The 17,625-nt window shown below is 41.2% G+C and overlaps 2 protein-coding genes across 2 annotated transcripts in view; one reads left to right on the top strand and one right to left on the bottom strand.

Annotated features, from left to right (window-relative positions):
• The window catches only part of cdkl5 (cyclin-dependent kinase-like 5), a 40,109-nt gene extending 30,998 nt beyond the window's left edge, over positions 1–9,111 (top strand). Inside the window, 6 exon segments of the mRNA XM_047580170.1 lie at positions 111–243; positions 816–921; positions 1,835–1,957; positions 3,989–4,267; positions 5,351–5,525; positions 5,528–9,111. Coding sequence (XP_047436126.1) covers positions 111–243; positions 816–921; positions 1,835–1,957; positions 3,989–4,267; positions 5,351–5,525; positions 5,528–5,733 — 1,022 coding nt within the window. The 3' untranslated portion in view covers positions 5,734–9,111.
• A 73-nt stretch (positions 9,112–9,184) lies between these two features.
• Positions 9,185–15,669, bottom strand: rs1a (retinoschisin 1a). The gene is made up of 6 exons (XM_047580173.1): positions 15,530–15,669; positions 15,163–15,188; positions 14,737–14,863; positions 12,815–12,956; positions 11,706–11,901; positions 9,185–10,634 (listed from the first exon to the last, which is right to left on the bottom strand). The coding sequence occupies exons 1-6, from the start codon at positions 15,582–15,584 to the stop codon at positions 10,482–10,484; spliced, it is 699 nt and encodes a 232-aa protein (XP_047436129.1). The 5' UTR covers positions 15,585–15,669; the 3' UTR covers positions 9,185–10,481.
• Between the last annotated feature and the right edge of the window lie 1,956 nt (positions 15,670–17,625).

Below are 17,625 nucleotides of genomic sequence, written 5' to 3'. Positions count from 1 at the left end.
CAAAATAACTATATCAAAGGCCAACTTTTGTTTTGAATCTGACCAAAAAACGGTCCCACTTAAAATCTGCAAAACACTTTCGATAATCTTTCCTCATTGTTTCTGTTCAGTCCCTTCTCCCAGACCAGATAACTCTTCTTTCCACGATGGCGTCGGGCAGGGTCGCGGGCCGGTTGTGCCCGTCGTCCCCGGAGACCCTGTTGCCATGGCAAACCACTCCAAACGCCAGACAGCTTTTGACTGGTGAGAATCAGTTTGTTGGGTTGTCACGGCACGTATCAAACCTGTACCAAAGAAAACGTGCATGCAACTTCCCCTGCACACAGATCAAAATAGTTTTACACTGTTAGCCAGTTTGAAACTTAAGACAGGCTGCACGTTTTTCTTCATGTTGTCTTTGCTAAACATAGAATTGATCCTCAATGTCGTACTTCCCTCACTGTCTCTGTCATTAAGGCCAATTAAGATCTATTATATTTTTCAAGATCACTCTGCTGTGGATGACGTATCAAGTATCAGTCATTAGTGACTGAAATTAAATAAAGAGGAACATGTTTATGTTGTTCGTGATGACATTTGCTGTCTAAGAATTTTTCATTTATTGTAATGACTAACCTTGAGAAGACCTCGAAGATGCTGTTTTAATTTGTTTTATGTAAAGTGATGACGTGCAGCTAATTTAAAGTTGACATTTTTCTGACTTCAGTTGCAGTACTATACTACTATTAATCCACATGTGCAGGTTTTCAGGGAAACTCTTATTCCTGAGCTTGTAATTGCAAACATGAGTCATCTGAAACCTTTCCACATTGCAGGACCACTGCGGAAGCAATGGTCATGAATCCTCCAGAGCCCACCAAAGAGAAAGAAAAGCAAGGCTTCTTCAGAGCCATTAAAAAGAAGAAGAAGAAGACACAAATAGTAAGATCTTTTTACGGTCACCTGTTGTTCGTTCAGATCATGTTAAAAATTTTTATTTTTTTTTTTACTTTGGTTCCATGCTCTGTTTGAATATTTATCAGAGGTCATTTTTACAATGGAGGATTTTAAAATGAGTATCTGTACAATCATCTAACGTCAGTGTTTTATGTAGTCGGCACTAATAACAGAGAGCTCACCACATTAACAATCTGCTCACGCAACGTCATCGCAGTGAAATAAATCATTACTCCAATAGTGCAGGCAGGAATTTTTAATTTATGCACATTTTCAGCCACTATTGTTATGCAAATAATGACTGAGAGAAGAGAGGGAGCAGAAGAAGAGGGCCCAGTGAAATAATGTAATTAAAATAGAACAATCAGACAATGGAAAATACAACGTTTCATCTATTAATTCAACAGTCGCCCGCTCCTTGTTGGACCTAAATATGTGATTGTGCCATTTTTCGTCTCATCAGTGCAGCGGTGGCTTGTGTGATAGCCGACACGCTCCATGTCCTTATCTTTTCTCTTTTATCTATTCACCAGTGTTTTCATCTCAGCTGAGGTTTTGTAACATTTTTCTCTTGTTTTCAGCATATTTGCAGATTTTATATCCTTATTAATAAATGAAAACACACTACAACTACAGATTGGAATAAGGAGAAATGCTTTCAATTGTAGTAATGTCCCATTGCCAATTGGCAAAAAAGATTGCAAAGCTTATAAAATAATTCAGAACTTTTAATAAAACCTAATTTTCATTCGTTTTTTTTTTTCCCTGTTTACCAGTTGCATATCTTTGGTTTATAGATTTCTCTTGTTGTGTGATGTGTCTCGGGATGGTTGAGGCTCAGCTGCTGCAGTGTTTTCTGTTTTTTGAGAGTTGTGGCTGTCCGTCTTCTTCCCCACAGACGGACATGGAGGACGGAAGGAACCCCAGCATCAAGAAAAGCCTTTTCCCCCTCTTTAGCTCTAAGAATAGCTTAAAGCACAACTCAGCTGTCAAAGTCCTACCTGTAGTCGCCTCGCCTATGGTACAACACCAGCCTACCGTGCCCTACCCTGCCTCACCAGTAATCTAACCTCGAAACTACGGCTGCATGTTTAACTCACCCTGCACTCACCAGATCGACCTGGTTTGAAATCCTCTCAGCCGACTGACTGAGAAATCAAACTGCAAACTGACTGGATTTCAAAAGCGTTTTGAGTCTCAACGCTGCACGCTGTCTGCGCATCCATTCTGTCTTGCTGTAATGTTCGTCAGACGCAGTCACCTTGCACTCACATTGCATTATAAGACAACGAGTCCGTGCCGCAGTGTGTGCTGCTTGTGAGCCTCACATCATCGTATCGTATGGATCATGAACCACACACCGCACACAGTAGGAGCTCATTAGTTCAATTTTCTAGTTTGGAAATTAGCTTTTGGACTGAGAGTTAGATGAGACTGCTGTTTGTAGAACTGCTGCTTTACAGCAACATAAAAATCTACAATTTTAAAACCAGGCACATAAAATATGTATGTGTGTTAATGAAAAAATATATTGACATACTGTATAGGCCTGTTAGACCGAAGGCTGGCTGCCACTTAGCTTAGCACAATGGCAGGGAGCAGGGTGAAACTCTTGCTCCCTTCATATGATCCTTGAAGGTTCTCAGTATCCCCAGGTCAGGGAATTGACCAAGGGCAAAGCTAGAACAATGGCAGCTGGACCTGTTTTACGTTTTCTTGAAGAGGTTTCACTTCCCGTCCAAGTAGCTTCTTTAGCTCTAAATAGCTGGTGGGGAGTTTATGTTTTTTGCTTATCAGGTGTTCACCACCCACAGATGTTCCTAATAGAAAAGTCACTTTAGATGCGTGGTAGAACACTAAACTCAACAGGCCTTTGTTTCCTCGGATATCTGCCTTCAAATACAATTTGTTAACTTGCGGTACATGTGCATGCATTCGAAGGAAGCACACATCCATTAATCAGCACCTCTTTTTCTCACGTAACCAAGTGATAACTGTTTAAGGCAAGCAATAATATTTGCTAGGTTCAGCTTCACAAAATATTTTCTTTTGCTTTTTCTTTAATACGGAAGAGGATTCTGACTTTAATCTCAGAATTATGACTTTTTTTCTCAGGATTCTGACTTTAATCTCAGAATTCTGACTTTAATCTCAGAATTCTGACTTTGTTTTCTCAGGATTCTGACTTTAATCTCAGAATTCTGACTTTGATCTCAGAGTTCTGACTTTTTTTCTGAGAATTCTGACTTTAATCTCAGAATTCTGACTTTGATCTCAGAGTTCTCTCTTTTTTTCTGAGAATTCTGACTTTAATCTCAGAATTCTGACTTTGATCTCAGAATTCTGACTTTAATCTCAGAATTCTGACTTTAATCTCAGAATTCTGACCTTTATCTCAGAGTTCTGACTTTAATCTCAGAATTCTGACTTTGATCTCAGAATTCTGACTTTAATCTCAGGATTCTGACTTTAATCTCAGAATTCTGACTTTTTTTCTCAGGATTCTGACTTTAATCTCAGAATTCTCTCTTTTTTCTCAGAATTCTCTCTTTTTTCTCAGAATTCTGACTTTAATCACAGAATTCTCTCTTTTTTCTCAGAATTCTGACATTAATCTCAGAATTCTGACTTTTTTTTCTCAGGATTCTGTCTTTTTTTCTCAGAATTCTGACTTTTTTCTCAGAATTCTGACTTTTTTCTCAGGATTCTGACTTTAATCTCAGAATTCTACTTTTAATGCCAGAACTAAAGAACTTCTCTTCTGTACTTTAGCCTCAATAATCCTCATGATACTGAGTGATTATGACTAACAATTATAATTGTTAATTGTAACCCTACCCTTTAATATAGTTTGTGAGAAAAACAAAACCTATTGCAACCTTTGCATTTATTGTCATTAAGTCATTATTAACTACTACCACCACGTCTTTGTGTTTTGTCTGCTACTGTGGGTGCATGGAGAACCTCGCCGGGGTGTGAGATGTGACTTCAGTGAGACGTGTGATGACAGTGAATGCGAAACAATAACTGCGTTTGATTTGTGAAACGTTAGGTTCCCGGGAACGGGCAGGAACACCTGTCCCTGCAGAGGAGCTCCAAGTCGTCCTCTCACCACGGCAGCCGCCGGAAAAACCGCGAGCGATCCAGAGACAGGGAGCGGGAGCGGGAGCGGGAGCGGGAGCAGAGCCGGGACAGAGACCGAGACAGGGAGAGGGAGAGAGAACGGGAGCGAGAAAGAGAGAGAGAAAGGGAGAGAGAGAGGGAGAGAGGAAGGGAAAGAGAGAGAGTCAATGACTGGCCGCCAGAGAAAGCAGTGGACTCGCACTCTCAGGTATGGGCTTTAAATGACTTAAGATCAGTCTAACGTCTAACATCTAATGATATAAACAAAACAGAAGCTTCCATGGATTTTTTTTTATTTGATTAAAGAGCTCTACATTTTCCTAATCAGTTTATCTGCTTACAAATATGCCATTTTTATTAAGCAGAAAGAAATGTTTTTGTGTTAATAAATTAACTAATAAATGTATTTGTCCTTGGATTGCAGCAAAAAGAACAGTCCATGATCTGAATGTGTATGCCTAAATAGAACAGGCCCTTATCGCGTAATTAATATGTAAATCATATGTAAATGAAGCTATTTCAATTCTGCATCTAACGCTCAAAAACTAAAACCCAGGTTCTGAGCTCACAATACCCTATGAAATGTGAAAGGCAGTTTTGTATGCAGTGATGGAGCTGAGTCTGATCACATATTCTAGACTTTAAAATGTTGCACTGTGATGTACACCAATCAGCCATAACATTATAACCCCCGAGAGGGTAAAGAGAGTAAACAACACTGACCGTCTTGTGACAATCCAGTGTTCTGCTGGGAAACCTTTAGACCTGGCATTGGTGTGGATGTTATTTAGACATGCACCACACACCTAGACCAGACCAGACACCTCCACCCCATAGCAATGACACTCTTTGAAATACTACAGCAGTCATCCCCAGCAGGATGGAGCCTGACACAGACACACGCACACACAACAATGGTTTAGGAACACCTGAAAAAACAGGAACAACAGTACAGGGTGTTGACTAGATCAAGTTTCTGTGGGATGCACAGATCCACAGAGGCCCCTCCGTTCAACCGACAGGCCCAAAATAAACAACTTCCTCTTGCCAGACACCACAGTCACAACCGTCCTGGAGGCACAATATTGGGAAGGTGGACATAATGTTATGCCTGATCGGTGTATCCATATATAACTTCCACTCAAGCTCCCACGAATGTCTTCCATAAAACTTTGAAAGAATAAAAACTTTAAGATCTATGTCTTCAGTAGGAAGTGAAAGTATTTGAGATATTGTTGAAGTGTTTTGTTCTGAGATCACTTATCAGCTGTATCTCTTTTTACGCTGCCAGAGCCAACCTCTCAAGTCGCTCCGTAGACTTCTTCACCTCTCCCCTTCCTCCTCGAACCAAGGACAGCCACCTCCTCCAGACCTGCGCTTCCAAGCCCCCCTCCCCAACCCACCGCGCCCCTCCGCTCACCGCTCCCCAGTCGAGGCGGGCACCCCGAGGAGCAGGGGCCACTCTGGGTAGCACCTCAGCCGGCTAGAGCCCCCAGTCCCCTCCCCGGACAGATCGAGTCCAGCTGGCACGTGTCCGCTTTGCAGCGGGCCGAGGGCGCTCAGTTCACCCCGGAGCAGCTGGGCATCAAGCCGGGGCAGAACGGACCCACCTTTACCCGAGCCTCCCGCACCCGGATGCCAAACCTCAACGACCTGAAGGAGACCGCCCTGTAAGGAAGGACCCCCCCCCCCCCCAAAAAAAACACTCCACCTCCAATATGACTCCATCGTGGAAGCATCTGCCGGACGCAGACATCATGGTACCGTAGTAAAAGTTTACATGAGAGCCTATTTCACTGGATCGAGACCTCATTGAGAAATGTAGTTGACCATTGATGCCCATGTCTGTGACATCTCCAGAGACGAGAAGACAAAGATCGGTTACAGTGTCGTTTAGGGAAACAAAGAAAAAGACTACTTAGGATGCCAGTACTGTATCAGTCCTTTGTTATTCTCTTTCTCTATCGACATCAGAATAAGCTGACCTATCCATCAAGGAGACACTGCCCACGTGGCCTCTTTGCTGCCATCTTCTGCTCACAGGACACAACTGCACCACATCAGACTGCAGTGGCCAATAAACTGTAATGTTTTTCAAGCTCTGATATTTGATAAGAACAAAAAGAAAAAAAATAACAACAACAACAAAAAAAAAAGCTATTTATATCAACATTATTTATTAAATATTTATTTGTTTTAAATTCAAGGATATAAGCTATAAATGACACAGTATGTAGGCTATATGGGAATATTATAAGGTAATATAGAATTAAATGTGTAATCGCAAGAGCTTTAGTTTCGACACAAAGAACTGCATAGATATTTATGTGCTGATAATACAATATGTCACAAGGAATATTTAATAATGGTGAATGTCCTTTTTTTTTTGTTCAATTTGATATGTTGTTAACAGATTTTCATATTGTGTTATTTATACCTTTTGTTTTCTCGTTTGTTTCATCGAGATGTAAAGAAAATACTGACGACTGACGTTATATCTAGTACAAATCTGCCCATCAACCTCATGACATCGGTTCTGTGACAAGTCGGGCTATTTTGTCAACGGGGTTCGGTAGCAGATCAGCCAGAGTGAGACTGTTAGGCTCTGTGCTTTTTTCATACAGTTATTGTCAGTTCAATTTATGTCCCCCATTTTAAAAATAACCCCCACCTTCGGTCTTTTAAGTTCTTTTATCAGTGACAACAGCTTTCCAGCTCCATGCTGCCATGTAGGTTTTGTCTTCAGCCTTAAAAGCAAGTAATGGGCGTCTTTGCCCACATCGCCTCGCAGCACCCGGTGAGAGATTAGCCTCTCAAACTGTGGTTTAACTAACATGATATAGAACATTTTCGGTGATTCATAGATGGTCGGAGAGTTCTCTGCAAAAAGGCATACCTCACCTTCAGTCTTTAAGATCTTAAAGGATAAATCTGGTTTTCTTTTTGTATTGTCAGAAATTCCCACAGTCTTGTGTTTCTGTGCAATTGACCAGAATTTGTTCTGTAGGAACCGTCTGAGCCACAGACAGATCGGGGAAAAGGATGAAAGTTGTAGTGAAAAGTACTCAGTTTGAAAGTAATCCCTTAAATCCATACAGTCTGTAGGAAAGTGAAAGAGATTTAAAGAAGTATTATTATCTAATTGTGTCAACGAGTCTGGTAACATGGGACTAGTTTCAACCACAGAGTGTATATAAATATGGATGACACGTCCCCACTTCCATGCACTGGCCAAACTGATGCTAGTTTCCTGGGGATACGGGCGGCGTCATCTTGCAAGTTTGGAGCCAAAGTCTGTGCAGTACGGTCCGAGAGTGGACTCGTGTTTTCATTTAATTAATACTGCGCTTTGCTCTACCTCCACCAGTCACAAAGAAATGCTGGATTATACACTACACGTATTTATTGATTTTTTTTCGCCAACTCTCACGGTCCTGCGCAAAAGCTTCACAGAGTGGTTGGCATGGCAACTTGTAGCCGTCATTATGTCACGTCCTGTTCCCATATCATCGTAACTAATTAAAAATGAAACTTATCGTAATGCATCAGCATTATATTAACTACATAAAATGACAGAACACATCCTGGGGAAAAAAATATTTGATGTATATTTTAGTGTTTTAGTTTGACCCATCAAATAACACTGAGGTATTGGAACTCATGACCCATACTGCAGCCAGTCACCAGGGGGAGCTGTACTTGCTTTGGCTTCACTATTTTTATACAATATATGGTTTCAACTGCTAGAGAGAAGAAAATACCTCATCACACAGTTGTATAGTCCTAAAACCAGTCGGAGCCACTTAGTTCTAAACGTATTCAAGTCCACGGCGCTGTCCATCGCTGCATAAAGTCCACCCACACATCATGATCAGTTACCACCAGAGCGCTTCCAGACCAACTTTCCGCAACAACAAAATAATTTGCGGGCAAGGAAGCTGGGTTGACTGCACCAGGCTAATCTAATAACAACACTGGAGACTGGAGGTTTCTGACAATACAAATGAATTGAAATGAAAAACACCAGATTTGTCCCTTGATATGTCTGTTTACATTTTGCGTGCGCATCGAGTGAATTGAAAAGCTTGCGTTGGCAAGGTTTTTGTACTTCTTTTTAACATCGACGCTCATGATCAGGGATGATTTTACTTAACTTTATTGTATATGGCAGCATTTACTTCTTACTCGTCTGAACTGTGGATGATTTACTAGACTCTGCTCACGACCTGGGCAAAGTTAATGGTGGTAGTTTCTATTCCAGTCTTTGTCCTTTATTCCTCCCTCCTGAGCTGTGTGAATTAGGGGCACACGGAAAGAGGGAACAAAATAACTATGGAGGACTAAAAAGAGAATTTGGTTTAAAGAACTGTATGCTGTCTGGCATTTGTTGAGAACATTAAAACACGAGCAGAAAAAAAAAGAAAGAAAGAAGGACCGATTTAGTACACGGCTGATTGAAAGCAATAACATTGAGAAAGAGACTCAGAGTGATGCAGATTGCGCTAGCCAAATCAGCGGCTAGTTAAATTGGAGCCAAATATAGCACAGGGAATTATTTCCAGCTGGAGACTGTGATTAAAAAAGTGTCCATTTATATTATCACGACATCATTCTGCAATATATTTTTTATTTGTCCTTGAACCAACAACAGGTACAACTGCCCACTTTGTGCGTATTATAGAAACTTGATTGCTAATGATTGTAAATGACGGCTGAGTGGGTTTGTTTTTATCGTCAGTGAGATGGAGTGATGACAAAGCTTGCCTTGCCAGTGACCCGAAGCCTTACTCGCTCAACACTTCAGATGGAAACGGAGGCTTCGTCCGCCAGCAAGTCACGCACCCTGACAACTGAGGCGAAGATTTTTGTGTTCACAAATATGAATGTGTTGAATGTGTAAAAACATCATTTTATTTCTTCTGTTTTTCTCCATCGAACTGTTTCCCACTTCTGACAGGGTGTAAATAGAAATAATAAGAGTGTATCTATACTGATCGTTCTACTTTAAAAGCGATAGGGTCTCATAATAAATGCCAACTGTCCATTTTTGAACGGCTCATGTGTTTAGCTTTGTAGCGCAGAGAGGGAGACGCGGAAACACGAAAAACAGACACCACACATGTACTGATTTGACCAAGGAGATAGTTTAAAGATACGATAAAGAACACATCTTCAGATTAAGAGATCACACGATGTGCTCCCAAACCACCATGGGAAATTAAAATGTTGCAGGAAAACAAAACAAAAAAAATAAATCAGGAAGTAACCACAATACCAAACTACATCTGAATAATAGTAAATGCTCCATCCCATGATCTATATACACCAATCACACATAACATTATGACCTAATATTGTGTAGGCATGAACATGGGTCTTCTTGGGGTGTCCTGTTTGGGGGGTTTGGGTCCTTTTTCCAGTGCATCCCACAGTTTTGAATTTGGAGGCCAGGTCAACACCTTGTTCTTGTTTTTAATGTTTTTTGAGTTGCTCCTAAACCGTTTTTGTGTGCGTCTGTGTCAGGCTGCATCCTGCTGCCATCAAGGAGTGTCATATGGGGAGGGGGGGGGGCTTGCTCTGGTCTAGGTGTGTGTGGTACATGTCTAGGTAATATCCACAGCAATTCCAGGTCCAAAAGTTTCATGGCATAACGTCACAAGACGTTATTTATTTCTCCTGTCAGTGAGTGGTCATAATGTTATGGCTGATCGCGTATAGCACCAAACTAAAACATAAGGAGAAAACAGGAAGTGAATTCGGGCATGTTTCCAGCAAAAATCTGGCGTCATTCAAAATCGTTCCGGCAATGATTCATATTTTTGGAAACAAGATGATCTTAAACGTGGGCGGTCGGGGACTATTTTCAGCTCCGTATTGATACACATTTACGAGATAATGAGTATGATTTAGAGCAGACAGGACAGACTTTTTATTAGGATGAGTCCCTCATCAGTTTTTGATCTTTTTGCGGGATTTGTTTTCCAGTAAGACAAACTGTAGACTATGACCAGACTTCATCTTAAATTAAAAGGACTGGGAAGAATAAATTTGATGCTGCGATCAATACACCATGAGGCATAGACAGAATTTCATCAATATAAATGTTTTGGGAGAGCTTGCCTCAGAAACTCTCCACGCTTAATTACTGCTTTGAATTCATGCCATGTTATTGCAGTTGGAACAATCTGTTGAGAACTCACCAAATGAAAGCCTGCAGCTTTTGAGTATTTTAACACAATCTCATAAGTCTCATAAGTTTTAACTGATTTTGAGAGGGTTTCACTGTGACTATTTTGGAAGCAGCTTCAGGATTTCTGTGGATATATATATAATCACACACCACACACCCTTAGGGCGGGGGCTTTACTCTAGGTTCAGTTGTAGTTTTGGGACAAGGCCTCGGGGACGGCGGGACCAAAGGTTCAGATGCATTTGTTCATGCAGAGCAGCAGCTCCATGCGCAGAGCGATGCGTGTGTGCCATCCCAGAGGGAGGATGCGGATGTAACGGGCTATGATGGGCGGCCGCAGGAGGTTCTGCACGGACGAGGAGCGGTCAGAGTTTCCGTAAAACACCTGAGGAAAAACATAAAGGCGAAGTCAGGGGTTGGCAGTGAATGAAACTGACTCATTACAGTTAAATCTGTACCTCACCATGATTATTAAAATGTCTTTTTATGGCTTTTTTTGTGTTTGACCAAATAACAAGTCAACAATGGAAACGGCTATTCTTCCCTTTTCAAAAGCAGCAAGTGCATTTTAGCACAGTCACTGTTTAACAAATGACTTAAATGATTCATTATATTTAAGTCAGTTAATGCAATCAGTTAATTGATCAATGGATACAAGAGCTTTTTAGGTGGAACAACAAAAATATGTCCAGTAAGCTGTGCACCATTATTTATAATCCAAATAATGCATCAATCATAAAATACTATGTTAATTATCTGCAAATAATGTTTGTCTGCAGTGCAGGAACGAAGTATTAATGCAATTATCAAGTTTCAAAACACATTTGATCACATTTTCATCACAAAGGTAATGTTAAAAAATGTGAATGTGAATGACTACCTGTTAAAAGTTTTAGAAAACTCCAATATTTCTTTTTTTTTACTATTGAAATGTATGTAGTTTAATGTCTCATTTTACTCTGAAATGAAAGCATAGACCGAGTAAACTGAAGTTAAAAAAAAAATAAAATAAAATAATGGAATCAATATATAACCCAAAATATATTCCAACCTTTTGACTCATCAAAGTAACCATCTTTGGCTGATTTAACATGTGAACACACTAATATGGAAATAAAATTTGCATAAGCTCCCAGAAATGTGTGTCACTTGTAGGGTGCTTTCTTTCACTTTTCTGTCCAGTTCATCACAAACCAGCTCCATAAGGTTAAAGTCTAGAGACTGGGCCATGGTCCACTCCATGTTTTAATCCTGAGGTAGTTCTGGTAGAGCTTGGACTAAAGATTAGGGTCATTATCTTGCTGTAGGATGAAGCCTTGACCATCTACACCAGAGGATACTGATGTTGTTCTAAAGCTTTTGACTGGTAGTGTATGTCACTCATTATAATGCAGTGGAAGTTATTAAAAAAATTAGACCTCCAGTGTCCTCAGACTTCTACTGAGGTTTTACCCACCCTGTTGTTTCCGGTCTGGTCCTTGTAATAGATCCAGTTGAGTTTCTCGTCGGAGCGGTACTGAATGCTGTACTTGGTGATCCACTCGTCAGCGTCACAGCGGCCCTGGGTGAGGATCCCTGACACCACCATCACCTCCCTCAGGTCAATCTGAAGCCACTGAGTGGTGTCCTGAAACTTGGACAGCCAGGCGCACCTGGAGGACAGGGAAACTGAATGTGAGCATGATGTGATGAGGCCGTTTTATAACTGACACTAGAGCAATTTATTGAATTAAGTTAGAAGGCTACACTTTCCTGTAGATTTCTGTTACTGCTACAGTAGGAAACATTGGCTCCATTATAATAAGAGTGTCAATGAAAGTCATGAATGTATAACCAAGTATTTTGGATACATGTTTCTTTGCAAACATTAGCAACAATAGCAATAGTTTTCAGAAACTGCTGAAAGTATTTAAATGTTTTCTTAAAGATGGATGTTGAAAAAAATTTTCTTTTAATGCAAAAATATATATGTATATAAGATCCAAACAGGGTGTGTTTAAATTTACAGAAGAAAAACAGACGTGTTTCAATATCGGAAGACGTTTAATGGCTCTTTGGTGTCAGCAGTTTAATTTAGTAGATTTATTTTTGCTTGTGTTCTAGTTATTAGCAGTTATTACGGTTTTTCAAGCATATTGACAAGTCAGTCTTCACAAATTTATGTTTAGGTTTATGTTTATGCTCTCTGTTTATGTTTCAAGATCACTTTATTGATCCCCACAGGAAAATTATGAGAAATGAGATGAAAAAATATATATATGAACAAAACATAGAATAGAATAAAATAAGAATGGGGTACAAGTGAAATATACAAAAAATATGAAATATACAGTAAATGAAACATATAACTCAAGTGTCTCAGTATAAGGTTAACTAAATATTTATTCTAATACTGGTCCCCATAGAGAGTCACATTCATCTATATGTGGTAAAAGCAACCAACGCCATCTATTTTCCAGCAGATATTAAAAACACATTCACGTATTAAAACCCTGCAGATATTTTGGTAACATCATCTGGAACGCAAATTCGTTTTCTGTGAATATTCAGAAACGCTGCACTTACCCAAACCCCTGGGTGTTGAGCCGGGCCTTGCTTGGGGTCCAGGAGGAGAACCAGCCGGTGTACTGGTCCTGGCTGGAGCAGGTGATCTGGTCTGGATTCACTGATCCAGCCTCAAAGCCAAGAGGCCTGTGGTACGGACACTCTGCAGAGGCAAAGCAGAAATGTTTAGTTATTTTAGTTTTTATTGTAGTTTTTCACTTCCTGGACCGGACAGCAGAGGGATGGGGGGTTAGGGATTGTAAAGATCTCCGCCCTGATGGGAGACAACACACATGCATCCGTGTTGAATGCGAACAGCAAATGACCATCGCTAAGCCTCTCTGGATTCTTAATTCTCCCTTTCTCTATCCTCCCCCCCCCGCTGACTCCCATCCTCACACCGACTCTCTCCTAAGGCCCCCGCAGTGTGACCCACATCCCGCCCTAAAAGCCCTGCAGTTTTAATGCTCCGCAGCGAGAGATCAGCGATGTCCATTAGGGCGGCAGGCGGACAGATGGCCGGGCTCTGCTCTCCACAGCTTTAGCTTCGCGCCGCTCTCATGCTCTCCCCCTCACGTCGACAAAACACACAAGAGCATCTCCGTCGTTGGCTTCGTGAATACGTGAATGCACGGGTGAGAGCTGCACACGAGTGAGAGGAATTTGGAGATACGTGGAAGAGGATCTGTAGCAGAAGTAGCCCGCTGCGCTTTTTGTTTACTACTGGCTTAAGCCTATCTGGCACAGGGTCACATCCTGTCTAATCCCAGTATTACAACGCATACAGCAGGAGCGTCTGTGTGAGTCAGGAGATAAGTGTTTACATAACTGTAATGCGAATGCCTCTGTAGTCCTCCCTAATGCATTTCTTGACTGAAACAATTCAGATGTATGAAATTAATAGAAAAAAAACTAGGAGGCGAGACACACTGAAAAGAGCTGATGTGAATTATCTGATGCAGCTCAGTCTGTCTCATTCATCATTTTTCATCACCAGGTCCATGCAGCGGTAATAACCGGTTTCTGTGATTGTGCGATCGGCACAGTCTATTACAAGGCCCGTAATCTCTGCATCATGTCCTGAGATAATGATTATCCGCGCAACTTATTTCACCTCTACTTCGCCCGGTTGCTACGAGCTTCGTGGCTCAGCTGACATCAGTTATGTACTCCTATTCGGGTCTGACATGAACCAAGCCTGATCTTTAGATCTGAGGCCCAGTGTGGTCGCTCTTCTTCATTTTTTTGTTTTGATTCTTTACAGGGAATCCAAATTAATAAAAAAAAAAAAAAACATTGCGAAATAACATAAGTAGTGTGAGACCCCGATCACCGCATTCCTTGTTCTTCATGCAGTAAATTGGCCTTGGTGGAAATGAAGTGGCGCCTGTTCCTTTCTGAGGCTCCATCTGCATCAGCTTCTCTGAGGATGTCTAGTGGAGCATGTCCACCCTGTGGCGTCAAATCTGGAGTCTAATGCACTCATGCATGTACATGAACATACAGGCTCCCAGAACATGCACGCACACACACATTAAAACTCTCCATCTAGACTTTTTATTCTAACCGTCCAATATTGTCACAGTTAGTTAAGCCATGGTTTCTGCCTTTAACATGTCTAGATTTCTGGATTTCTCCACTAATGTGCTGCAAATTATTCGACAATAAAAAAAATAAATAGCAGTTGTAAATCTACTGTGCTGAATACTCAATTTCCAGCTGGTTAACCAGGCTCAACACAATATTTCTTATTGCCCTTGTTCACTCTCTCAGCTCACGACTTTGCACGTGCGTTACCTGAATCCAACACTTCTTTTCCCAATTTATTTCCAGCGCAATTGTTAGTTTCATGCTGAAAGTCAACACAGGCCAACGCATTCTTACGTAAAATGTAATGTTTCACACTTGAGGAAGCCAAAACGATTCTGTCGCACGGCTCTTACCCGGCATGCAATCCACTCCTCGCACCATGGATGAGCCGGATCCAATGGAGGAAACCGCAGTTGGGGATTCTCCTTCGTCACAGTCACATTTGCAAGACCTGCTGGTCCACGCCTCAGACACAGGAGCCTTACAGAAACACACACAAGCAAATTTATTAGATGCAATCCATACCACAAGAAAAAATGCACTTGTTAGTAGTTTTAAAATTAAAGAATAAGGAGGCTGTAATTCTAATATCTTACTATAGCAGATGTCAAGCCATTTTTTTTTTCACTGAGAATTATTTGACAATGAGCAATGTCAATTAGTTGAGACATTCATACATTCTGATCTGAAGTGTCTTTGGCATGGCTGCACATTTTAACAGTCTGAGAGTTTAATCATCTCTGACATTTAGCCGTGTTGTTTGCAGTGTTTCTTCATACCTCCTGAGCACGAATGCCGATGATCACTGTTCAGCCAGATGGACAGAAAGAAGAAGGAGAAAAAAAAAAGCCAGACAACGAGGCACAGACACGAAAAAAAAAAAAAAAAGAGGAGAGACTGTTAAGACATAATAGTCACTCGTTCTGGAAGCAAAATCTGTGCATCAATCTGTCAGTTTAACCACATTAAGAAAAGGTAAATAAACACAGACACACAGGGTGAAGTCTCAGAAAAAAAAAACTGGACGTTACAAAGATGTTTAGATCTTGGCTAATAGGTAGGTTACTTCAACACATCCAACATCAAAGAAAGATGGGAAACTTCAACAGCAGACTAAAGACCAAAGTGCAAAAGCTGAAATCGTACCGTCAGCTCCCAGAAGAAGCAGAACCAGCAGGAAACGCTGCACGCTGATAGCCATCCTTCAACCTGCACCAAAACCAGACCGACTGTGGACTGAGCAACCAAGCCAGCAGCGATGGAGAGCCATGGATTAGAATAATCCACAGGATGCTAATGGCCTTACCTAATGCCATCATTATCTGACAAAGCCCCTCCTACAGCTGTTCACCCACCGCCATCAACACCATGAACGCCACCATACGTCCCCGGACATCGGAGCGTTGACGGGGTTCAAAGTCCAAAAATCCTACAAGGAAAAAAAAAATAAAACAAAAAACAGCATGATCAAATGACACTGTGTGTTTGCGTGTGTGTGTGCACGTGTTCAAGAGAGTGAGAGTGATGGCTTCTGCTGGGCCTTATGAACCATATGTGCAGAAGGTCTGCTTCAGGATAAAGATATGACTGTCCTCATATTTTTGTTGCATATTCTATTTCAATTAGTGAGTTTTTTGTTTTGTTTTTTGTTTTGTTTTGTTTATGCAGAGAAAGAATAGTCAGACTTTGGCCACAAAATAATAACCAAAAATAATGATCAAATATCGGCTGATAAGTAAGTGAGCTGGGTATTTCGTCCAAAAAATAGGCGATAACAACACATCTTGGTCATTTTGCACCAAAAAATCTCAAAAGTGTTGCTAGTTAGAAAGGTGTCTGGAATGAGTTATTTCGGCTGTAACACAGTTGGGTTTGGAAAAGTGGGAAAAAAGAAAGCGGATGCATATTTGGAAGGCACAGCAATGTAATACCACAGAGATGAAAATAACTGTTTTACTGGACTGGTTAAGGAAAAGGCTGCATGTGACACCCCCACTGTAATCATTATTGCTGTTGTTAAAGAAATATTAAATTAAGTGTCCAAATTAGGCTATACATTTCAAAACGCAAGCAAAAAGACGTAGCTCATCTAGTGCGAGATAATTTTCATGACCACCAGTCATTTTTAAAACTACGTCTCGAATGTTGCTGTTTATATTTAACTTCTCTCAACTACCTTCATGGTAAAGGCGGCCGAACTCACACTGAGGGTTTTAAAGCCAGGTGGGTGACAGTAATTAAGCCTAATTAAGCCAAGCTGTTTTCAATTTGCGTTCATTAAAACACCCTCACGCACTCTTTTACTAGCCTGGGCTCGGCTGTCTTGTAGAGAAACGCTGCCGCTGGTTTCATCAGCTGTTTGCTTTTTTTGTATATGTGACAGTTTTCAACAAAAATGAAGGCTCCCGTTCAAGCGACCCGCAGGATCCCTCCGCAAACAAAGAAAAGGACGAGAGGTTACTCCGCTCTCATCTACAGAGCTCATAAAGAGGTCACTAAACCGTCTTTTATCACTCGCTGACTTCCGTCCCTCCAGCCTGTGCAGGTGTAAGGACCATTTATTTAAGTTCTTTTCTTTGCTTTTTTCCCCCACTCTTTCTACAGGGGAGTCCTGCTGCCATGAGAAGTCCTGACTTCCTAACCAGTCATCTCAGATTTCCCAGGCCCCTCCTGCTTAGGATGGTGAGCTCGGAGGCTTCTCGTCTGTCGAGAGCCAACAGACTAAAAGTCATCACCCTGCAGGAGATCGACGCTGCTGTCGCACTTGTACAGCAGCGGATTTGCACGAGAGCTGCTGCGTGAAGACTCTCGAGGACTTAACCTCAAAGTTTTATTATCCTATTAATAAAAAGTTAAATTTTTTTTTAAGTTGTCTACTTTGTGCACAATGCCATGTCAGTTTTCACTCATTTGTAGACAAATGTCCAGTGTTGGGATGTTGCATTCTGTTGGACCAAATGGGGTCGGCATGTTTCAGGAGGATACATGTGCTCTTGTGGCTAAAGTTGATGCTTAAGGAAAAAAAACAAAACTTGACTTCAAGTCCAAACTCAGTTGTGTGTGAAATACACAAACACAGGAAAAAGGAGCTATACTGGCTTCAAGGTGAACTGAAAGTCTCTCCCATCAGCCCCTGTTTCTGTTCCATCTCCTCCTATATGAGCAAGGCGTTTGTCACTATAGCATATTGCAATAAGATATTTCACTTGAGGTTGAAATGCATACTGGATGGAGATTTGGGG

Source organism: Mugil cephalus, chromosome 3, assembly GCF_022458985.1.
Source record: "Mugil cephalus isolate CIBA_MC_2020 chromosome 3, CIBA_Mcephalus_1.1, whole genome shotgun sequence".
NCBI classification, from domain to species: domain Eukaryota; kingdom Metazoa; phylum Chordata; class Actinopteri; order Mugiliformes; family Mugilidae; genus Mugil; species Mugil cephalus.
Note: the sequence above shows the minus strand (reverse complement) of the source record. Positions and strands in the feature narration are given on the sequence as shown.

Coding starts and splice junctions, on each gene's coding strand:
- rs1a (XM_047580173.1), bottom strand. CDS start 15,584: ATGGCTATCAGCGTGCAGCGTTTCCTGCTGGTTCTGCTTCTTCTGGGA. Junction 15,189..15,529: donor GCTTCTTCTGGGAGCTGACG/GTACGATTTCAG, acceptor CTGGCTGAACAG/TGATCATCGGCATTCGTGCT. Junction 10,635..11,705: donor ACCAGACCGGAAACAACAGG/GTGGGTAAAACC, acceptor GTTTTTCCTCAG/GTGTTTTACGGAAACTCTGA.